This window comes from Cynara cardunculus (assembly GCF_001531365.2).
Source record: "Cynara cardunculus var. scolymus isolate 2C chromosome LG 3, CcrdV1, whole genome shotgun sequence".
NCBI lineage: Eukaryota > Viridiplantae > Streptophyta > Magnoliopsida > Asterales > Asteraceae > Cynara > Cynara cardunculus.
In genome coordinates, this window is record NC_037530.1 from 38,626,256 (window position 1) to 38,652,475 (window position 26,220).

The window sequence follows — 26,220 nt, forward strand, 5'->3', positions numbered from 1 at the left end:
TAAATATTAAAAATATTTTTTCATATTATATATAATATATAATAATATAATTAATTCAAAAACTATTCAATATTGGACTCATTTCGAAGRYATTAACGAGACGATTATAATGATGTAATTTGTTAAAATAAAAATATATTTTTTAAACATGTTATAATTGATATATAATTATGTGTGTTAAATTGATAAGGGTGTAAAATGAAAATTTTAAAAGAAAATGATATAAAGTAAATTAATTATCTAATTACAGGTGTATGAAATGTAAATTTAAAATTAAAATTTTAAAAAATTCGGTGAATGTGAGGGTGTGAGTGAGGAAAGATGTGAGGAGGAGGGGGTGGGAAATGACGTAAGGGAGTGGGGATATCAACCCCCATTTAAAATTCTATTAAAAACATAATTATAATAATATCTAAAATTAAAGCCATAATAAATTTACTATTTATTTTTGAATTCCTGGTCAAAATTTATACCACATTATAAAGCATTTGATGAAAATCCTAAAAAAATCATTTTTTATGCATGAGATACTATTAATTAATACATATTACTTAAAATTCAAGATTACAAGCAAATTGTATATAAGTTAACTTATTAAAGCTTTATTTATGAATTCGTGTAATTAACTGTAGATAAACATAATCAAATACAAGATAAACATCACAGCTTAAATATAAAAACTCAAAATGTAATTAAAATAATTATTACTTGTAACAAAATACTTAATTATTATCTTTATAAATAATTATATCGTTGGATCAAGAATATATTACTTCATTATTAAACATAAATTAAATTATGATAAAAAAATGAATTAAAAAATTATACTAAAAATGATAATTTTTAAATAGTTAATTTGATACTAATATCGATATATCTTTTCAAAAAATTATGATATTTTCAAAATTTTATTTTATTCAAAAATAAAAACATCATTGTTTTCTCAAAAAACCATGTAAAACCATATTATATCAACATGGACAAAAATAAAATAAAATATTAAAATCGAAATGTATTTCACTACATTGTGCGAATATCCTTCTAGTAAATATTTAAAGGGTAAATTGTTGATGAAATTAGTCGTTGAGATCAAACCATCGCTAATAAGTTAGACAAGTAATTTTTATTCTTGAAAAACGACATTTTTTGGATTTGATATTCGAAACAGATGAATTTTACTGCTTTGATTTCGTTAAATTGAATCAATACAAAAATTTTGACATTCGAGACTCGTAAGTAAATATTTACGTTTTGACTGTATTTAAGAAACAATTCATTGAAATTACAGTATTTAGTCATTAAAGTTTATTACAGATATACAAATAGAATATAATGAGGTGTTGGGGAAAATAAGTGCTTCAGATGAGTGCACATTCATGCATTTGACTGTTACTATGTTCTTGTTGATCATCCATATCATACAATCACCGGAAACAACGAAGTCGTTCGATTAAGGATGATGATTGTTGAAGTTATTGATTATTTATCAAAATACATTTGTTTATGAACAATCACAAACAATATAACTTACAACACATTGAAAATATTAAAACAGCTAAATTTAAGGAGTAATGTAACTCCCTTTTAAATGCATTAAAGTACTACAAAACATAACATTACTAGATTATCCTCAATCATTAATTCTATGAATCATGGTACTAGATTAATTTTTATTGGTCTAAAGAGTTTATATAGCTAACACAAATGAATTGTTTACGAAATAGTTTGTATAGCTAACACAAATGAATCTATAAACCATGTTCATATAGGGGGAGATGTCGATGTTCATAATGATGAAGATTTTTTTATTAATATTCATATGAACATTAATGAGCAGTTACAAACTTTATGAAAACTTTTTCCAATAATACCTTGTTGTAATGGATTTTCAAAGTTAAAACCATAAATTGGGTTAACAAAATAACTTACCTCTATATTATATATATATATATATATAGAGAGAGAGAGAGAGAGAGAGAGAGAGAGTTCGTTTCAAATAGAACCCATCGTATTTTTACAACCAATGCAACCTAATAAATTGATATATTTATGAAAATGATAATAGTTCATTTATTATGATTTAAATATTTATGAAAGATGAATATGGTTCATTAATTATAATCAATACTTTATATTAGGAAACAATCAAAACTTCTATAAAATCACATATTAATCAAATTAAATTGACGGTTGAGATTGAGTTGTATTGGTTGTATAAATGTCAAAGATTGTATAATACCAACTTCTATATATATTAGGAAACAATCAAAACTAGATTAGGAAAATTATAACTTTCCTAATTTATCTATTGATTTGTGGTTGAGATTGGACCTCACGGTTACCACAAAATTAATTAGTTCTCATTTGATTAGACTTCTTTATAAGCCAATCATTTTATTATATTAACTGTATTACCTTAATTAAGAAAAAGAGACTTGTTTTCTTATTAATCAAACAAATTATGGAAGTTTCTTTTTATGAAGTTACAATTGAGAAAATAAATATACAATTTCTTACTGTTAAAACTTATTAAGTATCGCAGTGGCAATATAGTGGTATCACAGTTGTATTCATCAACCAGATTTGGTATCATAGTGTGTATCACAGTGTATTTTTGTTGTCATACGAAGTGTATCACAATATATTTTAGTTGTTTTACGAAATGTAACACAATATATTTTAGTTGTTTTACGAAATGTAACACAATATATCATGTAATGTTTTCTTTACCAAGTGTATCACATGTTTTTTGGTTATTTATAAAGCGTGTCACAATATGTATCATGTATAGATATGGTATTCGTTGGAGAGAGATGAGAGGAGAGAGAGAGAGAGAGAGAGAGAGAGAGAGAGAGGATAAATGTAGAATAACTAAAATGCCCTTAAGTAATATTTTAAGTTAAAAATTACCAAAATTATTAATTTCCTAATTTATCATTTGATTTGTAGTTGACATTGGATTTTACGGTCACCATAAACTAATCAGTTCTTTCTTGAATGAGGTCATATATATATATATATATATATATATATATATATTAAATTATAAAATAATATAGCCGTTACCTTCAAAAAATTCAAATTTCAAAGTTTATTAAATATACTAAACGCCGGTGAGCAACTTAAAATAATACCCATCCTCTGGATTTCCATAGATTAATACCGTAATATTCTATAAATTAAACCCTTGATTTGCGTTAACAAGTGGGAAATTCGTACTTTACATATTCCATCAATTAGGTCTCGTAGTAGGATTAGGATTAGCATCGTTTTTGAACAACCGCCTCCATCCATGTCGTTTAACCAATCATCATTCATTATTATGTTTTCTCGTTTCAAGCGCTCGTATTTTTTGTAAAGGACACATGAATAAACCTGAAAAGGGAAAACTTAATAAAATGAAAATGAAAATGGCTTGCTTTAAAATCAAGTTTTAAGGATAGTTTTTGTGACTTACGAGACGAAACCAAACATGGACGTTCAAAAGGTATATATATTATCTGTTTTTTCTTGAACAATTAAATAATACCTGGATTTTTATGGATCATTCAACTCTGAGGGCATCTCCTCCGATGTGATTTTGAATTTTTATGTTCTTTTTCTATTCCATTAGCTTTTTCAAAACTTGACGGTGCTCAACATTTCTAACAGATTTTCTATAATTTATTTAAAATGAAGAATTTAAAATGAAAATATCTGAAAAAATTGCATTCAGTTCCAACAGTTTCCATACCATTATTCAATAATTAAATAAAGAGTTGGGTTCTCGTGAGAATTTAGAAATTCTCCAAATGTGAAAATTTTACCATATTTCATATTTTCTTCATCTTGGAGAAAGTTTTGAAAAATCTGTTTGTTCAAAAAATTATTTCTCCGTTACAGAGAATCTATTCAAGATGCTCATATGTGATACACATCGAACCAAGGTATACACGGATGATGCAAGCCAAAGTCAGAGCAACAGGGTTGTTTCGGCTAAACAACATTCGTTAAACCAAACAAATTCAGTAAGGGGTTGTTTGTTTACCTTAATAGTTCTATTAAGAGATAGCCTCTGAACCGTTAAGAGGTGAATCTTGTTTGGCACAACAAAGTCTGTTTCTTAATGGTTCTAAAACCCTTCGAATGGTTTTGTATCATGGGTTTCCCTTAACCATTCAACGTCCTAATTTCGTTGTAAATAATTACCAAATAACTATTATCTCATATTACAATATATCATAAAAGTCCTTTAATCATTTTGCATCAAACCATTCAGCAACTTTCAAACCGCCCACATGTTTGTTTAAAAAAGGATGTTGATCAGGGCAAAATGTGAAGATGGCTATAAAAGGGAAAGAGGGAAGTTATAAGTTTGAATTGAAAGCTTTGAAAATAAAAAATAGTACCAAAATGAACATCATTTGTAATCATTGCTCACAAGACTTGCAGTGGGTTCAAGTTTCATGGCTCACCCTCCCATCATAATTACATTCATTTCACCCAAAACCATAACACAAAACCCCCTTTCATCAATCAAACCCTTCAGACTTCAAAAACTCTTAACATGATTTACACAAAACACCCATCTTCAGTCCCATTGAAGCAGACCAGTTTGAACAAGAAAATGGATTTTCCCTTTTTGCCCCTATCTATCAAAACCAAACACATTCATCAAATCTAAGTAACAACCATTCTTACAAATCATAAGCTGCTTGAACTTGTGAACAAGATTTCTGCATCTTTAAGCCACTTAAGCTGTATCTTGATGCCACTATTTCATTCAAAGACAGTCTCTTCTTTGGCCCTGGCTCTGGCCTTTGTTTCGGAGCACTATGCGACCGTAGTTTCGCCTTAGACGATTGTGTGCTCGCCATGTAACTCGGGTGGTTCGAATACGGCCTGAAAAACCCGTCTCCGCATACGCTCTTGGCCGGCGTGGCTGGGGCGTTTGACCGGTTGGAGTTCATGAAACGTGGAGTGCTTTGGGCCGTGTTCGAGAACTTGTATTCATCGCCCACGTATCCCCATTCGAAGTCTTGAAGATGGTTGAACTCCGGAATCGAGATACACGCAGGGTTTGCGAGTGGCGATGGCATGTTGTTGTTGTTGTTGCAATGGCATTGTGATTCCTCTCCGGAATCGGATGTGCAAGTATTGATGCGTCGGGATCTCGAGTGAGGTCTGTAGGTGTCGATTTCGACTATTTTCGGGCTCTCATCGTAGCAATTTGTTGAAGATTCGTAAGCCGAGAGTCTCTTGCTATGGAATTCAGTTCTTTCAATGTCGAACCTCCCCTGAAAATGGGTTTTTTAGAATGTGTAATTTAATCAAATGGGTACAAGTTAAATTCAAACAACGAATGCAGGACCACAGGATCTTACGATGGACTTTCTATGGCGGATTTCGTGATCTTTCGTGAACGAACGGCGAGCCCTTTCGGATCTAATCGCAGCCTGAGCTCTAATCAAAGCTTGCATACTGTGTAGAGTTGCAGCTGCTCTTTTTCTAACCAGAAATCCTCTCACAAGAGCTTGCAATTTGACCAATCCTTTTAGAGCTCTTAAAGCTTTTCTAGCCTGCAATCAAACAACCAAAAAGATGGTTAAATCCAAATTATTTGCATCTAAACAAGATTTCAAGAAAATGAAGCTAATAATCACCAAATGGGCACTAAAGATTTCAAGAAAATGAAACTAATAATCACCAAATGGGCTCTGAAGATTTCAAGGTTTCAAGAAAATGAAACTAATAATCACCAAATAGGCTTCAAAGAATTCAAGATTTCAATAAAAAGAAACTAAAAATCACCAAATGGGCTCTAAAGATTTCAAGAGAAGGAACAATAATCACCAAATGGGCTCTAAAAACTGTTTGAATCTTGACAGCAGCCCATCTTTCAGTGCCACCGCCATAAAGGGTTCCTCTGCCGTTGTTTGTGAGCCTCACGACGGCGACGGCAGCCTGTGCGGCGGCCACAGCTGCATCAGCAGCCGCGGCGGTGGCTGCAGCAACGGCAATTGCATGTTTGTTCTGTTCCTTCTGTGTTTCAGACATGTAAGATCTTAACCAAACAGCATTACTTGCTGATACCGATGGATTGATGTGACCCATCGCCGGCGCCGGCGCCGGCACCTGAGATTCCTTCAAGGGTTTTGCAAAGCTCCATCTTTTCTTCTCTCTCCGGTCACCGGAATTCAAATTGTCCACGTTTTCTTTATCTTTCATACCCAACAACCCTCTAAACCATCTTGTAGCTTTCCCCATCTCTTTTCTCTTTCTCTAAACTCAAGAATGGAAACTTTAGAGAAAGAAATAGATTAAAAGTTTCAAACACAATGTATTTATCTCTCCTGCAAAGAGTGAGGGATAAGTTCAGATTTCCACAGGTGGTGAAAGAAAAGAGCCAAGTGTTTATTATCACTGAAGGAACATTTGGAAGGACATTTAGAATCTTTTACAAGTTGGAAATGCAGACAGATGATGAGAGAGAGAGAGAGAGAGAGAGAGAGAGCTGTGTGTAATTGTAAAGTCTGTTCTGAAATGAGGTGATGTTGTGGGAGTAGAAAATGTTAACAAAAAGGCATCAAAAACCTTAAAATAATGCTGTTTTTGAGAGATAACGTATGGGTTTTTTTGAATTTTTATTCTTGTTTTTCTGACATAACCTCGTGATGAACTGCATTACAAAACAAAAAGATGATGCAGAAAGAAACAAAGGAAAAAGTTGTAAAAAGAGACGCGACCTTATTTGCCTTCATTTTGGATTACACAAAACTCAACCATCAAACCAAAATTTGTTAAATCTTCAGAGCAAATCACAAGTTTGAAGTGAAAATGGGTAATTTATAACCTGAGAATCGATAAAAAATAGCCAATTTTCTTGTCCAACTTCATCTTTTACCCATTTTTTCAATTGAATAAACATTTTATATTGTGCGCTTTAGTTTTTGAATGTCTAATTCAACGTCACGAGTCTAAATTTAGCCAAAATTTATGCAAATATTTGAATCCTTACACCGGAAATTGAAAAAAAGATCAAGGTTATAAATAGCATGAGGTGTGGCTTGGCGGGGAGGTCAAAGACTCAAGCCTTTGAAGGCAAAGGCCGCACTGTTTTTCAATACATGGCTTATGGCGTCAAATCTTTATATCATATAAGTTATTATACATATAAACATATATTTTCTACTATTAGTATATGAGTCAGTGATATCAAATAATTTAAATTATGATATATATTTAGAAACCAACAAATAAAACATTAAAAAGGTAAAAAAAAATCAAATATTTCATTACAAAAACCAAGCATTAGGTCACGGTGCATCAGTGTGCTACTGGTTTAATATGACGTGACACACAAGTCTTAAAGCTATGGTGCACCACAATAGCTGTTATGAGGAGATTTTTGAACACCGATAAAGATTCAACTTTCTATTTTTTTTCTGAAAAAATTGTGAGTAAAGATTCAATTTCTATGTAAAGATTCAAATTTCTAAGTAAAAATTTTGATACCTTGAAAAAATACTAAAAATTGAATTTAACGGATGGAATTTTAACTATTTTGATCGATTTTTCTTTATAACCATTATTTAGGGTTTAGGGGAAAAGGTCTCGGAAACCATTGAAGACTTCCTACCTGCACAGAATCCAGATTTGGTCCAATTGGAAAGTAGAAGATCTGTAAGAAAAAAAGCACAATCATATCTTTCTCCCTCTCTAGTTAACAACATACACACAAATAGTCCAGTCAAACAAGCCAAGAATTAGAGACAAAAATCATAAAATTCTAAAAAGATCCTCGTGAAAAGTAGCAATTATGATGTCAACCAGTTAATAATCACATGGTGACATTCCTGCCTTCTATATTTCAAAAACAACAATCATTTCACTTCTTTCCCCCCTTTTCAAAATCTACAGGCCAGTGGACCTCATGAAAACCCTAGTTTTTGGGGTTTATGCACAACTTAATTTGAAATTGAAAGCCCTAGAATCGAAGCGACCGAATAACTTAATTGACGGGATTAATGATGCTGCCATATTTGAAATAGTGCAATTAAGCTTTAAGACCATATTTGGTTTATATAATGGAATTTGTCTGAACGAGAATCTGATAAAGAAATTGGAACTATAAGGAATTGGAATGAAATTTAATTATGTTTGACCATACATTTGGTTGGCAGGAATTGAAATAAAATTTGTCAAAAGAATTTGAATCTATCTGTTTGTTTCGTTGGATAAAATAGTAGTGGGGTGGGGGCGATAGCAGTGTCGATGGTAGTGGTGCGATGGTGATGATTGTAGTGCGGTGGTATTGACAACAATGGTGGTGGTGACATCGATGGCGACGATTGTGGTAGGGTGAAGGGGACAGTGGTAATGACAAGATGGTGAGGACAATGATGACATCTATCGTGGTGAGATGGTATGAAAGAATTGGAATTTCTTGTTAGAGCCCAAAGAATTACGTTCTACCATGTGAATTCGAATTCCTTCGAGAGGTATTTTTTAAACTATTCGAGAAAAAGAATGAAGGTTTCAAGATATAATGAATCTAAATCTAGTCGTTAACTTAAAGTCTTAAACACGTCTCCTCTAACAAATGCTTGACGAGCAAAAATGTGTAGGAGCGTCGATCGAGGGCCCTAGACACAAATGTCCCAGATGATAGACATTAACCCTCACACCTTGTAATATGTATGAAGACTAAGGATCGTATGAGAATGAGAGTTAATGTGAAAAACGTAAAAATAGACCTAAACCATTTGTCACTTTTAATCTCAATCACACCCATAAATCACACTTGATATAGAGATTAATCTGATACATCTTAGTGCATTTCTTCAAAAGTTTAGAGGATATGCAACTCTAATAGGGTAAATTGTATGAAAAAGTAACGTACTTTAACTTGATTCCTATTTTGGTAACGTACTTTCAAAACTTCCATTTTGGTACCTAAGATGTAAAGTTTTAAACATTTAAGTACTCGGATAACCACTTGAAAACTAAAATTAGATTAAAAAAAAGACTAATTTTATATTTAAAAAAATCCACGTCACTGACCACGTCAGCAAATAATACCGAGTTGGATACCACATCACTCGTCACATCAGCATGATAATCGGTTAATACTTCAACCAGTTACCCGGGTACTTAAATGTTTAAAACTTTACATCTTATGTATCAAAATGGAAGTTTTGAAAGTACGTTATCCAAAATAGAAATCAAGTTAAAGTATGTTACTTTTTCATATAATTTGCCCACACTAATAATACAATAATATAATTGCACTTTAAAAACTCCATAAATAAATTTATGGAGACAATAAATCTATATCTATATATATATTAAAGAAGAAACCACATGTAATGATGTGGCCTCTTCTCAAAACAAGAAAATGCTTTATCTTTTTTCTTCTTTTTTCAAACTTTTCCTACCTCAATATTTGTTTTTTATTTTTAATATTCACATTTAAGATCTTTTAATTAGGTTGTTTCAACCTATTCATGTTCCCTCTAATAATTACTCTTTTAACTCTCATTATTTCTCTCTATTTGGTTACAAATTTTCATTTTCTCTTCAAGGTAAACCTCTATAATAATCTCTCAATTCTTCCTCTATATTCATGTATAATTTTGTGGTATACTTCTATGATAATCTCTCTATTAATCTCTCGATTTTTTATCTCTATTCAGTTATAAATTTGTGGATGTTATTTGCATTTTTGTTTATTTGAGGTGTCGTTCAATAAGACAAATCATGATATGAGTTTTTGTTTATGTAAGTATAATATTTTTTTTTTAGTCGGAGACATTCACATTATAGTTGGAATTATGTAGGCATATGGATTTCTTTTTGTATTGATAAAGTGGCATATGAATCATTGAAGAAACAATTTAACATTGTTTAAGCATAATATCTCTCTTAACCTCTCAATTCTTCCCATCTATTCAGTTTTTTTGGAGGTCATTTGCATTTTTGTTTATTTGGGTTTATATATTAAATAAGAAACCATGAGTTGTTCAGATGGCTTCTCCTAGAACTTAGAACCTTATTTCTCTTTTTTCTCCTTCATTCTTTTAATATCCACTATTATATTATTATTTTTGTCAATTTATGTTTTTTTTCTTAAATGTTTGCATTCAACTTCAAACCATTCATCTTCTTCTATATTAATTCAAATTACATAACTCCAAATCATTCATCTTCTTCTATATTAATTCAAATTACATAACTCCAAATCATTCATCTTTTCCAATCATTTATTTATTTATATATATAAAAACAACAACTTTTTGTTCATCTTCATCTCTCACATCCTCTCAAATTCTATCTCTATCTTATACATCTCTAAATTTATTTTCATCTTTGGTTTTTCTTCTATTTTACTATTRATAATCTTCATAGTTTTTTTGTTATTTCTCTTCTCCTATAATTTTATGAATGTTTGTATCATTATTTAGATTGCATTATAGTTTTTATGCATTATGTCATGAAGATTTGAAGAAGTCTTCAAGTTCAATATTTGATTTTTGGTTGCAATACAAGGTAATAATTTTATATTGATTTGTTTCATGATTTTGATTGCATTATAATTTTATTTATGTTTGTATTATAACTCTTATGTATTAGGTGAAAATTTGAAGTGTTTAAGTTTACTATGTAATTTTTGATTTGCAGATTTTCGAGTTCTTCAACTTTTATATATTAAGTCTTAAAATTTTGAAGTTTTCAAGTTTRGGTTGTGGGAATTTATGATTATGATCTAAGGTAAGAATTTTATGCAAGTTTATTTTGTAATTTAGAATGTATTAGAATGTTATGTATGTTTGTATCATGATTTTGATTGGATTATATTTTTAAGTATGTTCTTATCGTAAGTTTAGTCGTGTGATAATTTTATGTTGATTGCATTATAATTTTATTTATTGGGTTAKAAATATTTGAAGTCTTTAAGTTTGGTATGTGATTTTGTACATATCGTATGGTTGGTCCATTCACTATTGTGTTTTTAAAGTCAGGATGTGTGTTGAGGATGAAAAATGGTATATGTACATCATCCTTTTTTGTGCTTATACATCGTAAGCATCATTACACAAAACTAAATTTTCTGTTATCAAAACTAAGACAATAATAATTTCTCTGTCTATAATGAATCCAATTTAAATTTCAGTTCTTCGGTTTTTGGCCAACCATGATTAGCTATTGTTTACAACAATCGGTAAGCTTATAATATGCTTATATACCTTGCATTGTATTTAACTGTATTATAAATTTAGTTATAGCATTTCTTATATTGTGATTACACATCTAATTATTCGGATGACTATATGTACATGAATTTATTTAAAAAAAATCTGGAAAATAAGTGTTACAATCTAAATTGAAAATATTACTTTTGCATACACCTACGAAAGTGCTCAATAGTAATCATACAATACTTGCGGGTTGCGGCTAACAATTTTTATACAAATTGAACTTCAATAGAATTATTGTTCTGCAACCAAAAAATATAAAATGTATGAATTCCTTTAGTTACAAGAAACAATATCAATGAAAAAAAATTGCATCAAAAACACCCCAATGTAATCACCGTCTTATAATACAATTGATTATGAACGTTTCACCTTAATTTGATTACGTATTTTCTAACAAAACAAGTTTCATCACTATGCAACACGCGGTGTGTGAAGTAAGAACCAAATGGCTGTTTAATGAGAAGTTTTCTATCATATTTATCTATATTATTATTATTTTTATTTATTTATGATATACAATCAACATATTAATTGCTAAACCTTTCATTTTCCTACTTTTTTAACTTAATTTTATTTATTTATTTGTAAAGAATTTGAATCCACAAATACATAAAACTACATATATTTTATTTTATAACAATAAATGTATATTTTTAATTACATGACAATTGAAAAAATAAAAATCATCAAAATCAATCGATATATATCAAAATACATTAAAATTTCTCAATCAATCAATATATCAAYATATAATTAAAAATATATTAAATTAAAAACCAAGAGGTGGTTCAATGAGAAGTTTCAATCGTATTTTTTTTCTTTATAAAAAAAACTAAAATGTACATACATTTATTTTTATTTACAYCAATGTATATAAATTTCTATGTACATGACAATTGAAAAAAAAAATCATCAAAAATCAATCAATATATCAAAATTTCTCGATATATCAATATATATTTAAAAATATATTAATATAAGATCAAGAGGTAGTTCAATAAAAAAAATTCAATCATATTTATTTTTTAAATGAAATTAGAATCCACAAATATATAAAATACACATATATATATATATATACATATATATATATATATATTTAATAATACATACATAGAGGAAAGTTCGAACGAGAACGTTAATTATTTAAAAAAAAAAGAAAAATGTCGTTAATGTACAAACTCACATGTGATCTTAAATGGAAGCTTGCGACTTTTGAGGCCACTTAAGTCGCAGGGTAAAGTCGTCTGGATCATGTATGAGTTGTTATATGAATCATATATAATTTATTTTTAATAATGCAATTAAATGATAAATTAATTGAAGAATTTTAAAGGTATTCACTCATTTCTTAAGGTGCAACATGATTGCAACCATCGATGTTCATAATTCTGGACATACAAGACGTTTACGTTTYTCTCTCCACTAAGTAATCGTTTTGCTTTATGAGATTAGTTATGTATAATATAAATATCTTTTGGGCTTTCTTTAGTTTACTTGCTTTATATGTGTTAAAACAATATATTATAGATTGATTTTTTATAATATTCTTGATAGTTCTTTTTCTTATGCCATAACTTTTATAAGTTATCTTTTGGTTGCGTAAGTGTTCATTGCTCAATTTAGTCAATCCAAATAGCCTTACAGATTCCTTTTTACAACAAAGCAATAAAATAAAAAGTTGAAGTTAGATTCATGCAATGCCTTAGGATTGACTCATCGTATATTTTAAGTTTTCCAATATGGTTCTTTTTTGCTTCTTTCAATTGATTTTCTTACATCAATGTAAGTTGAAATATTTGAAGGAGACATATATTTATGTGAAATATTTTTTATTMTTGAGTGTGTCAAATTCCTTGATATTCCCGTGTTATTATTACTTATTTTATTTAGTTTTACAACTTTATTCCTAAACAAATCTCTCTCTCAATGTATATATATATATATATATATATATATATATATATATTAAAATTTCACTAATTATATTTTATTTAACTTTTTAGAATTATTTAAATACTATTTGTTGATAATTCTATTAACAACTAATACATATTTATATAGACAATCTTCAGATTATTAATCAAAGTACTCATGCTACCGTGCAACGCATGGTTCCCATGCTAGTTGTCATAAAGATGAGATGCTATCGGTATGAATATACAAAGCAAATTCTAAAAAATATAAGAAATTATAAATTTTATTATTTAATTCATAAGCTTGATTATTTAACTTATAAATTGACACATACCGGATATTCCAGTTGGGAGATAATGAAAATGACATGTCACCCAAATATTTGATTGGGAGTAAAAGTATATAAATTTTATTTTGTTATTTTTTTTAATTATAAAAGTTTGATTAATCATTTTTATTGTAAAGTATGTTAATCATGAATATTATCATATTTATTATATCAATTTTAGAGAAAATACATGAAATCATTTCATTAAAATACGAAATAATTTCATAACCATATATAAAACAACTTAATCAAAAAAAATATTATATAAAATTAAACAATTTCATGAAAAAATTCCATAAAATTAAATAATAAAATCTACGGATGAGGGTAGTTTGCACGGTTTGTACAAATATGAGTGGTTTGCATTTGATCGCTCATTTTTCTCTTTCTCTCTTCTTTCTCTCTCTCTCTCTCTCTCTCTCTCTCTCTCTCTCTATATATATATATATATATATATATATGTATATATAACATAAGTTATCAGTTACAGTTCATAAATTTGAGTTCTATAAAGCTAATGAGAATTTTTCTAGTTATTCTCTTAGACTCCTGATATTAGGGGTCGTTTACTAAACGCTTACCCGATAAGTATTTATTGGGTAATTTTCCTCACCGGATTAACATGGCAAGGGTCAAGAATTTTACCCGGTAAGAGCGATGATAATGATGGAAAGTCTTACCCGGTAAGTGAGGGTGACGACTCTTACTCGGGTAAACACTTACTAGGTAAATTGTTGTATAGGATACGTTTTGATGTACTACAATCTTACCCAATAAAATAAATTATAGTGTTGAAACCTAACGTTAAACACTTGCCCAGCAAGTATTTAGGTAAACTGCCCTTAGTCGAGTGCGTATAAACTGTTCGGACATAGATGTTAACAAAAAAACGGTTGATAAATTACATAACTTCTTTTATTTCATTAAAAAAATGGTTTAACATATTTTTCTATTAAATTGGTTTTTGCTTGTTATGTTGTTCAAAAAATTTCATTAATATTGGTTAATTTGATAGAAACTAATATAAACCCATCACTCGAGACTCGTTACGCAAAGATTGACTCTTGCAAGAAGCATGGCTAGGGAAAAAAAGTCCGAACAGTTGTAATTTTGTTAGATAATGGTTGGTTATAGTCATAATGACAGGCTCGATATGACCCATTTTGGGTCCAATCAAGACGATCAATGACGTGGTCAAACTATGCATTATGATGATGAGGGAGGACCAGAAAACGAGGTGCAAGACCGGTCTTGGTTAAATTAAGTGCCTTCTTACACTTCATGGTGGCTACTTTGATGGACGTTATTGGAACTATTTGTCGGGATTTAGTCGTGATCCATAGGGGTGAGTGTTGATTTTTCCACAAACTGTCTCAAACTCTCAAGTACTCTTAATAATGTTGCGATCTGATTTCTGTATTTTAGACTGAAGTGTTAAGATCGGTTCTTCTTCCACCCCATCAACCGTATCCCAAGATTATGAAATTCTTGATAACCACAACCGTAAAATAGCACTGTTCCAGAACATTACAATCTTGCTGTGGCGGACAGAAAACAAAAACACAATGCAAAATATGTGGTCCTCTACTTATTGCTCGGCCAAATTTAATCTTGAAACGACACAGTACATAATCTTGTACCAACACTACGAGACATGGTGTGACAACTAATCAAGCACAAATCGATTCGAGCGACCACAATTGGGGTTACGTGGAGATATTTTTGAAGTCGGACTAACAAATATGATGATACATAACATGACCATCCTTGTGACATTAAGATGACGATCTTATCACAACGTGAATATATAAAACACCTTTAAATTGGAATACAAATTGTTAAGTCATATTACCTTAAATGTTAAGTAGTACAAATGTGGGGCATGGCCAAGTAATAAATGCAAACTACGGTTCAAATTTAAATCAATCGTTGCGTCGTTTTAACATGTGACGTTTGGAGTGTCGTACACAATTTGCCGAATACAGTTTTACCTGTGACTTGTCATTTGATTGATCAAACGATGTGGACAATGATTAAACGAGCAATTATGTTTGAATGATTAGATTCAGATCGTTCACCTTTAATTACTTTTAATATGTTATTCAAATTATATATACAAAATATTAGAAAATGATCAACCACTTTGCACACATTTTTATCACATCATTAATATAGTCATAAACAATGGAGTGACAACATTTGTGATGCCAGTTAGCCTCATAATCGTTTTTTTAACTTCTATTGGATGTTGAATTTTGTCATCTGATCTAATTAACATTGGATAACTGATCTCATCCAATCAAATGGATGATTGGATCGGTTCGGTTTCATCCATTGGATACTTTTATTGGAAATCCAATGGGATTGGATCCATCCAGTGTGTTGATTCAATCCAATTCTCCAACAATGATACAAATTAATTAATCACTTTTAATATGTGTTAAAACCAACAAAAGGGAAGTTAAAAATTCGAAGCCTCACATAAAACAAATTCCGATTTAAGCAATTTGAAAAGAAATTAATTTGATGGCGGTTGGATAATGGTTGGATGGACAACTGGATGGTCATCAGATGATTAGTTGGATGGGTAATTGGATGTTGATCGGTTCGATTTTGATCGTCCGAGAACCGACCGATCCATATCGGATGTTGAAATTTTCAATCTGATCCGATCCAATTATAATTGAATATACAGTTATAAAAAAAGCCCTTGAACCTAGGAAGCATATTTTGATTGGATTGATCGAAGTTGTCAGTATTACATTTTTGCTAGTTATTAATTATTATGAGCAAATGCGGGCGTGTTTTGAAAAACATGATCGGTTATAGGTTTGTTTTAATTTCGTTTGATTAGATTGGGCTTCTAGAACTGGGTGGGCCTAACATGATGTGTCAAAATAGAGATGGTCAAAAATTGGACCTGAACCGGGACCAAATTAGTCATGACCCTAATCTGCCTTTCCATAACCAGTGCTGGCGTAACCGATTTCTATCCCGACCAAAATACCAAGGTCTGGTCTCCATATCCTTTATAACCGGGTCTGGCTGAAATTGCTCATTATTTTTTTCTCCCAAAAATCAATTTTGAACGGAAAAAAATTGTTTGTTTTTTGGCAATGTCTTATTAAAATACACTTTAAAATCTATAATTCGGTCATTCAAATACACTTTAAATGTCGTTTTTAAGACATAAATGTTAGAAATGATACAAATAAAAACATTCAGGGTTCGGGTGGTCATGACAATTACAGTAATGTTGATTTTCTTTTATTATCTTGATTCTTTTCCATGAACCTTCCTTGAAATTTTTGCAAACACTGACCCGGCCCTTACTCCAATCTCTGCCTCGATTGGTGGCACTTATGGTTCTTAAGGTTTTTTATTCCGAAAAAAGGGGAAAGCCGTGGAGACGGCAGACTCGCTAGCCAGGTGCAATTCCGGGAGGAGTCGGTAGTTGGGCACTGGATCCCTCGGACTTGGAGAACGTGTTTTTATTTTAAAACGTGATAGCGCGTTATTGGGTTATTCGAACAAGTTTTGGGTCTAATATTGGGCTGATGGGCTGCCTTACTTTTTCAAAAGTGTGGCTATGGACATACAATGACCCATCTTTGCAAAATCACTCGATGTTTTATTTTAATAAGCAGAGATAAATACATATTTAGTTCTCGTAGTTTGACGGTTTTACGAAATTGGTCTCTAAACTTTATTTATTGCAAAATCGGTCTCGTCGTTTGCACATTTATAACGATTTACGTTAACATTTCTCTCTCTCTCACTCTTTCATCGTACCTAGCCCCAATAAAACATGTCGACGGCTATGAAGTTAATTTACAAACAAGCAGTTTCTTACCTCCATCTATGTCAGTGTGACCCTCCGAAAAATCAGTTCAAAATGAACCATTCGACGTTGTAACCCACAATCCAACGCTATGACCCTCCATCTCTGACGTTGTTACCCTAAAAAATACATTCAAGATTTGATGACTTAGGTGCATCGTCATTGAAGTCAACACCATGGGTTCATTGTCGTTCAAGATCCAACACTAAAGGTGTATTGCCATTTTGGATCTGACGTTGTGACTCTCCAAAACCGTCGAAGACCTTCAAGACCATGTTGTACAAAATGTTGTTTATGTTTGATGTTTGTGATTAAATGTTGATTTCGTTTAAATCAGTAAAAAAGAAAAAAAACAAAAAAACAGATAAAATGACTAATTTATTTATAGTTGACGGTATTAGTGAATAACCATTAAGATGAAGGGCCAAATCGTTACAAACGTGCAAAAGAAATTTTGTAATAAATGAAGTTTAATAAGCAAGTTTGTTAAAACCACCAAATCAAAAGGACCGAACCTGTAATTAACTAATAATTACTAAAAAAAATGCTCCACATTTCATAAGTAAAAAATCTAATAATATGTATGGTGCAAAAATACATTTTTGCTATAATTAAATTATATACATACATATATAGAGAGAGAAATGAAAATTCAAACGAAAATGCTAACTATTTAAGAAAATAAAAATATATCGTTAAGGTGCAAAATCACACGTGATTTTACATTAATGGCAAAAAAGATGAAAGTAAATGACTTTTGTCGCGACTAAGTTGTGGGAAAAGTCGTGGCGAATCATGTATGATTTTGTGCGTGAATCATATATGATTTTACACGTTAACGATGTTTTTCTTGTTTTCTTAAATAGTTAGTGTTTTCATATCAACATGCCCCTATATGTATGCTACAAGGATACCAACACAATGCAACGAGAGATATTTCAATCTTAATATTTTGTTTTATTCTTTGTCTACTGTCGATATAATATGATTTTACATAGTTTTGAGAAATCGACGATATTTTTATTTTTTAATAAAAATATAAATTTGAAGATATCATAAAACTTTATTTTTTTTATATTGGTATCAAATTAAATATTTACAAAATATCTCGTTTTTTAGTGTAGTTTTTTAATTCATTTTTTATTATAATTTAATTTAAGTTTAATAATGAAATAATTTATTTTGATTTAATAATACAATTCTTTACAAAGATATTTATTATGATTATCCTATTACATTTTAGAGATTTTGTATTTAAAATGAGATATTTATTTACAGTTCGTTACATGTATAAAAAATGAAGTTTTAATAAGTTGTACTTATCTACAATTTACTTGTAATTTTGAATTTTAAGTAATATATATCAATAAATAGTAGTTTATACATGAAAAAATATTTTTAAGAGTTTTTGTTAAAATTTTATAATATATTAAAAAATTAACTAATTATGCTAGAGTTAAATATCAAGAATATACTAAAAATGGTGACTGATAAATGGAAATTATTATAAAATGGAAATTATTTCATATGCATAAAATATTATATAAATTTGTATATTTTAAAATCATAAACTTTTTCAAGAAAATATTTATGATAATACAAAATTAAATACATAAAAATAAAATATTATAACAAATGAAAATATATATTAAGAAATGGCGTACTAATTAAGACCATGAGACCATTTACCACACGTTTATTCAGATAAGTAAACACCAAGTCGCATTATCTTATCGAATGAATATGATAAAGACCAAAAATCTTATCTGGTAAGAACGAGACAAAGACCAAAAGTCTTATCCGATTAATAAGGACGACGACTCTTATCACGATAAGCGCTTACCGGATGTCACCGTCCACACTGGATTTAAGCCATGTCTTTTAGAACTAGTTGTGTACCAGCGCAATGCGGCGGAAGCCATGAATTTTAACGATTTTGAAGTTCCACTGGTTTTATAAGATAAGATTTACTTGGTCTTTACATATTAATACAATTTGAATAAATAAGAGTTATAGTTCCAATTACAGACAATCGATGACAAAATTTGTATGACAGTTTAAAATCTAATATATTTAAAATCCAACATATTTAAACGACTCCACAAATGTGTTCGATTTACACCAAGAGCAAAGAACCAAGAAACTTGAGTTTTAAGATAAACACTCAAAATCAATAAAGAAAACTATAAATTTGACAGATCATAAGCCATGAAAAGACCAAAAAAGGGTTTTAGAATAAAATTTCAACTGCTTACCCCTCTTTTTTGTCCAGAAACTCAACTTAAGGTTGAATTAATACATGTATATATATTTCAAAAAAACCCAAGAACATATTAATTCAGAACATATTATACAGGGCAATTTGGACAACTTAACCCCAAAATATATACTATATATATGTATAAATAAATAACTATAAAAGTATAAATCGTAAATATTAAAAATATTTTTTCACAGTATATATAACATATAATAATATAATTAAGTAAAAAACTATTCAATATTGGACTTATTTCGAAGGTATTAACGAGACGATTATAATGGTGTAACTTGTTAAAATAAAAATATATTTTTTAAACATGTTTTAATTGATATACGATTATGATATTAATTTGATAAAAGTTTAAAATGAAATATTTAAAAGTAAATGACGTAAAGTAAATTAATTAACTAATTATAAGTGTATAAAATGTAAATTTAAAATTATAATTTAAAAAAAACCGGTTGTGAGAGGGTGAGTGTATGTGAGGAAAGGAGGGGGTGAAAAGATGAAAAAGTAATATAAAAGGTATTTTGGTCATTAGTATTTTAAGACTTTAAAATTTTTGTTAAATTTGTTTTATAAGATAGTATAGATACCTCATACAACGATAATATTAAAGGGGAAAATATGTACACTAAATAGTAGTTGAGGGACCATTTTTGATAATTTGCTTTGAAACGGTGGAAAGAAAATATCTCGATCTTGTTTCCTAGTTCAAGTGTGAAACATGGAGAGAATAAGAAGAAGAAGAAGTATCTCGAACAGAAGCTGAAACGATCACATCCCGTCGCCTATCCCCCAATTCCAAATTCTCGATTCTTTCGATGCGTGACAAATACTAGGTTTCAATCTCTTCTCCGCTAACTGTTTTCTTCAGATCCACCTTCTTTACGATTCCATTAACCCTAATCTCTAAGGGTTTCAACAGATTCCTCCACACTAATCTCAATCTTGCTTGCTGCCTTTGCAGTTCTATCTCTCAATCTTCGTATACAATAGATTTAACTTTCCAATTTTGCATGTGGGTTTCAGGGTTTGGGTCGAGAAACAAAATTACTTTCCTCGATTTGGTGTCTTTTTTTGGGGATTCGGTCAATTCTTGCTTTCGTTTTCATTCAATTACAGCTTATTTTCTTGGTCATAATTCGGTTTGACAATGGTGGGTTCGGAGGCTTTACCTTCGCCAAGGCAGCATGGGGTTACGAAACCCTTGTCTCTAGCGGGTCCATCCGAGGCTGATTTACTAAGAACCAAGAAATTGAATAAGGTAAGTTACGTTAAGATCAATTTGGGTATTCTTGTTTTGATATCATTTCCGGTGATTTTAGTTTCTCTTTATATAACCGATTAAAATCTTGTTGGGTTTCTTGAAGTTCTTGGTAGATGCTGGACTTTATGAAACCAAAGAAGAAGCTGCTAAGAGAGAGGAAGTTCTTGGTCGAATTAAACAGGTTTTTTGAATTCCATTTTTCCAACTTAGAGAATAATGTCTTTGAATTATCCACAATCTTGATCTACTGCCATACTAAGGGGCTGTTTGGTTGGCTTTCCAATAAGTCATGTCTGGATAAAGTTGTTTGTGTGATTAATTTGTCTGTGTAGAGTGTGAAAGTTTTTGTTTGGGAGGCTATTTTTCCATTAATTCTATGGGAGGGGTAGCTTTGGGAAAAAATCGGTTTTCTGCAAAAAGCTCCCCTTAGAAGCTTAGTGAGTAAGTCACTTTTTATAATCCATTACCAAACAATCATGTATAACTTACCGAATAAGCTGAAAGTCTCATTAAGCGACTAACAGACATGCCCTAACTATACTATAATCATGCCATGCTTGTGTATTCTTTGTTTTGAGAGATAACTACACAGATTTCACAAGAATGCTAAGATTAGTAAATATAGCCATCGAAATAAGATCATTTTGTTTTGCTAGCTCAGAAGCTGCCTGTATGACATAGGAAAGACAACTTTTGCACTATCAAATCTTATTTGTGGTAATCATTTGAGATCACCTCATTCTTTAGTTTTAAAGCCTTTTGTTTTTACCAACACCTATGGGTACTAGTGGATGGTGTTAGACCGAAATATATTGGTTATAAATCGTTTATTTTAAATTATAACCAAATTAGTCATGGTGGTTGAACATTAGATCACAATCTTGTATAAGCATCTAAGATTCTAAGGGAGTCATTGTTAGCTGTTAAATGGTTATGAAAGATTTTGTTGATGAAATTCATATATTGCATATATGCCATGGAAATAATATTATTAACTTGGATTCTGAGTTCATGTGAAAATTGTACCCGAGAAGGTTCAACATGAAGTTGGGTGGTTGTGCATTCCCTGCTTTACGAAGTAAAAGTTGAATGAATGGCTTTTTTTCGAATAAAGGTTCACATTTGAAGTTGGTCTGGTTCTCCAATTATGATTTTTTTCAAATAAATGATTGGCTTCTGGCTAATTGTGTACATGATTGATCTAGAGTTGGGTCACTTCTATGGACCATATATACATAGGGAAACCGCAAAAAAATGAAAAACTGAGGAACACTCTGGCGGCCGTATGCACATGTGCGTACAAGTAATTTGTAAAGTTTTTTGATTTCTTTGCACGTTTGCATGTTATGCACGTGTGCATACAAGTAATTTCTAAGCAATTTGTATGGTATGCACACGTGCATAACATGCAAACGTGCATAGAAATTAAAAAACAACTTCAATTACTTGTATACACATGTGCATACCGTCTAGAAAAATGGTTATCGTTCCTTGGTTTTTCATTTTTTGCGGTTTGGCCCTGAACCTGACCCTATATATATGGATGTGTCAATGATTCTGATTATGTGGTCTGTGGTTCATGGCTAAGCTTTTGATAGTCTAATATAACAATTTCTACTTTTGCTTTTAATGATCATCTTTTCACAATATGCTTTCTATAGATTGTAGTTGATTGGGTGAAGCAACTCACTCGTCTACGAGGATACACCGATCAGATGGTGGAAGATGCAAATGCTGTCATATTTACTTTTGGTTCATATCGACTCGGGGTAAGAGATGTTTATATATCTTATCTTCAACCCGTTTTCTTCAGTTTTAGATCTTATGGTGTTGGTTTGTTGCTTGTATTTCAAAGATAAAAGTGTCGGTTTTGATTGTCTATTTCTCAAACTTGTTGCTAGGTTCATGGTCCTGGGGCAGACATTGACACCTTGTGTGTGGGACCTTCATATGTGAATAGAGATGTAAGTTATTTCATTACGAGATTGGAGGATTCTTCATATGCGAATAGAGATGTAAGTTATATCCATTTCTTTTTTTTTATCAGGAGGACTTCTTCTTTGTTTTGCATGAAATCTTGGCAGGGATGGAGGAAGTCACGGAACTTCAACCAGTTCCTGATGCTCATGTTCCGGTCATGAAATTTAAGTTTGACAGGATATCTATCGATCTTCTTTATGGCAGCATCTCTCGTTTAGTTGTCCCAGATGTAAGTTTTCTCGTTTTTTTCCTGTCAATCTGTTTCAAGCTCCTATTGTGCTTGAACTTTACTGTAATGATGAAATTTCTTACAGGATCTCGACATTTCCGATGTTTCTGTCTTGTATGATGTTGATGAACCGACGGTTCGGAGTCTTAATGGTTGCAGGGTTGCTGATCAGATTCTTAAACATGTTCCGAATGTTGAGGTGATCGTCTTACCGATCTTTAATTGAGTTATGTTTTCATTCATCTTGATTGTTTGATTTCTTTTGTTTTCAGCATTTTCGTACAACGCTTCGTTGTCTAAAGTTTTGGGCCAAAAAGCGGGGAGTTTATTCAAATGTAAGTAGTTCGACTGGATTGTGATGGGATTTGATATTTCTTGTGTAATTTCTGTTTAGTAGTTCATTTGGTAATCTGCTTTTAGGTGACGGGATTTCTTGGTGGCGTCAACTGGGCTCTTCTTGTTGCACGGGTTTGTCAATTTTATCCAAATGCTGTTCCGAGTATGCTGGTTTCGAGATTTTTCAGGGTGTATACACAGTGGCGATGGCCGAATCCCGTTATGCTTTGTGCGATAGAAGAGGAAGAGCTTGGATTTGCCGTATGGGATCCTCGAAAAAATCCCAAGGACCGAACCCATCATATGCCCATTATAACGCCTGCATACCCGTGCATGAATTCTAGCTATAATGTCTCGACGAGCACACTCCGTGTCATGACGGAACAGTTTCTGTTCGGAAATCGGATATGTGAGGAGATAGAACTTAATAAAGCACAATGGCCTTCATTGTTTGAGCCGTATATGTTCTTCGAGAGCTACAGAAATTATCTGCAGGTCGATATAGTGGCTGCAAATACCGATGATTTGCGTTCTTGGAAAGGTTGGGTTGAATCTCGTCTAAGGCAGCTGACTTTGATGGTAATGTTGTTTTTTAAAATTCTATCAAGTGATTATGGGTCACATGGCTTTTGGGTAAAATGCCATTTTGATGGGTAATGTCATATGATTTGAATTTTATTTACGGGTTCCTTATTCTGATACAGATTGAGCGAGATACGTTGGGGAAGCTGCAATGTCATCCTTACCCTCATGAATATTCCGATCCTTTGAAGCAGTGTTCGCATAGCGCTTTCTTTATGGGATTGCAGCGGAAACAAGGTGAAGTGATTCAAGAAGGGCAGCAGTTTGATATCCGTGGGACAGTTGACGAGTTTCGGCATTCGGTGAATATGTACGTCTTTTGGAGGCCTGGGATGGAGATTTATGTTTCTCATGTTCGTAGAAAGCAGATCCCTTCGTATGTTTTCCCAGATGGTTTTAGACGTACCCGATTACCCAGGCTCGTAAGTCAACAGACGACGTTGGGTTCTGGTGAGGAACTTTCTAGAAAGAGAAAAGACGAGGGAGAACGTGTGAAACGAGAAAGTTGTCAGAAAAGGCTATCCGGGAGTCCGCAGAGTTGTGATTCAGTTTCGCCTGTGATTGTTAATCATTCGTGTGGTAATGAGTCGAAATATTGTGGGATTGAAGTTGGTTGTTTGCAAGGAGAAGGTCAAATATCGAGCTCGAGTGTAGTGACGAATGCTGTCGGAAAGAATGATCGGGGTGATTCAAGTGAAGCTGATTCTCGGCCATCGGTTGATGGGGGTGACGGCCAGGTGTTTCAAGTTCAGGTTTTGGTTTCTAATTGACGTTGGTTGTGTTTCAATTTTTATAAATCGTCAAACAGGATTTTGGTTTGGTTATTGTTCAAGAAATCCAGGTTCTACGTTATTTAGACGAACATAAGTTTTGCTGATATTTTGATATTTCGGTTGATTTTGTATTATGAAGCCAAAGGTGGAACTCGGGATGGTACTAAATTCCAGAACAGCAGTCGACTTAGAGCAGAAGACGGTTATGAGGCAAGTTTTGGAATCTTTGAAGTGTATATATATATATATATATATATATATATATATGAATGAGGATCACGTGAGACCAACCTGTTTTCGTGAGACCCATGAGACCACTATTTTACACTTGAAACTTCACAGCAATACACTGAAGGTAAAAAAAATTAACCTTCATATCAAAACTCTCACAGTGTTTTGCTGTGAAGCTTCAAGTGTAAACAAGTGGTCTCACTAAAATAACCTGGTCTCTCTCTAGATATATATAGATAGAGAGGGGGTGGGGCGAGGGGGAGGTTCGGGGGAAAACCCTCGTAAATATGAAAAACTAAGGAACAACGTGGTAACCATTCATCTGGATGGTATGCGCAAGTGCATACAAGTAATTGAAGTTGTTCCTTGATATTTATGCATATGTGCATAAGAGACAAATTGCTTACAAATTACTTGTATGCACGTGTATAATGGTTACCAGGGTGTTCATCAGGTTCAGGGGAACACCCTCAAAAAAATGAAAAAACTAAGCAACAACCTGGTAGCCATTCACCGGATGGTATGTGCAAGTGCATACAAGAAATAAATGTTGTTTCTTGATTTTTATGCACATGTGCATAACAGATAAATTGCTTACGAATTACTTGTATGCACATGTGTATATTATCCAAATGAATGGTTACGAGGGTGTTATCAGTTTTACAATTTTTGCGGTTTTTCTCTTAAACCTGGACCTATATATAATATCTGTATACAACAAATACCCACACATACTCGTGGGAGGGTGGGCTCTCCCGGTAATTCAGATGTTCTTTTTTTCCCTTTCAGGTTAGGAGTGACTTCAACAGCTTGAGAGCAGAGCAGAAGGCGGTGGTTATGGTAAGTAATAATGCCATTGGTTGCTTTCACTTGATTATATACCCGGCCGTGATTGTTTTTCAGCACAGTAAGACTACAGGTTTCAAATTCAAGGAGCGAAAATTGGAAGGAGGTCAATGTTTTGCTACTATTTCTTTAACGGTTTGGGGCGAGTCCATGTACAGTTTTTATTTGTCTTAGTATGTTGCAATGGGTAATTAGTTTAGGTTCAATTGAGGCTCTACTAATTATCCGTTTGGTCGGATATCATTTGTCGGGAGTCTGTAGAGAGATGAGCTGAATTTGGTATTTCTTGTAACTTGGATACAATTCGAAATGGCATTAATCTTTCCTTTCTCTTGTTTTTCCGATGATCGGTTTAGAATTGTTCTTCCCTTTTTTCCCTTAAAACCC

The 26,220-nt window shown here is 31.7% G+C and overlaps 2 protein-coding genes across 6 annotated transcripts; one reads left to right on the forward strand and one right to left on the reverse strand.

The window, feature by feature from the left end:
- Window positions 1–4,382: 4,382 nt before the first annotated feature.
- LOC112510455 (protein IQ-DOMAIN 14-like) lies at window positions 4,383–6,246 on the reverse strand. The gene is made up of 3 exons (XM_025115876.1): window positions 5,833–6,246; window positions 5,364–5,558; window positions 4,383–5,276 (listed from the first exon to the last, which is right to left on the reverse strand). Exons 1-3 carry the CDS (start codon window positions 6,244–6,246, stop codon window positions 4,677–4,679), a joined length of 1,209 nt encoding a protein of 402 aa, XP_024971644.1. The 3' UTR covers window positions 4,383–4,676.
- Window positions 6,247–20,349: 14,103 nt separating this feature from the next.
- On the forward strand, window positions 20,350–26,164 carry LOC112509669 (nuclear poly(A) polymerase 4-like). 5 transcript variants are annotated; one of them, XM_025114753.1, is made up of 13 exons: window positions 20,350–20,428; window positions 20,619–20,853; window positions 20,960–21,037; window positions 22,518–22,625; window positions 22,758–22,820; window positions 22,904–23,065; window positions 23,151–23,264; window positions 23,338–23,400; window positions 23,486–23,980; window positions 24,106–24,735; window positions 24,896–24,966; window positions 25,777–25,827; window positions 25,896–26,164. In XM_025114753.1, the coding sequence occupies exons 2-12, from the start codon at window positions 20,743–20,745 to the stop codon at window positions 25,799–25,801; spliced, it is 1,920 nt and encodes a 639-aa protein (XP_024970521.1). In that variant the 5' UTR covers window positions 20,350–20,428; window positions 20,619–20,742; the 3' UTR covers window positions 25,802–25,827; window positions 25,896–26,164. The 5 variants fall into 5 exon arrangements, with proteins under 5 accessions (XP_024970521.1, XP_024970519.1, XP_024970517.1 ...); XM_025114751.1 differs by having other exon boundaries at window positions 25,907–26,164; XM_025114749.1 differs by having other exon boundaries at window positions 25,777–26,164.
- Window positions 26,165–26,220: the final 56 nt, after the last annotated feature.

Coding starts and splice junctions, on each gene's coding strand:
- LOC112510455 (XM_025115876.1), bottom strand. CDS start 6,246: ATGGGGAAAGCTACAAGATGGTTTAGAGGGTTGTTGGGTATGAAAGAT. Junction 5,559..5,832: donor CAGTTTTTAGAGCCCATTTG/GTGATTATTGTT, acceptor GTTTGATTGCAG/GCTAGAAAAGCTTTAAGAGC. Junction 5,277..5,363: donor TCCGCCATAGAAAGTCCATC/GTAAGATCCTGT, acceptor ACCCATTTTCAG/GGGAGGTTCGACATTGAAAG.
- LOC112509669 (XM_025114749.1), top strand. CDS start 20,743: ATGGTGGGTTCGGAGGCTTTACCTTCGCCAAGGCAGCATGGGGTTACG. Junction 20,854..20,959: donor GAACCAAGAAATTGAATAAG/GTAAGTTACGTT, acceptor GGTTTCTTGAAG/TTCTTGGTAGATGCTGGACT. Junction 23,981..24,105: donor TAAGGCAGCTGACTTTGATG/GTAATGTTGTTT, acceptor ATTCTGATACAG/ATTGAGCGAGATACGTTGGG.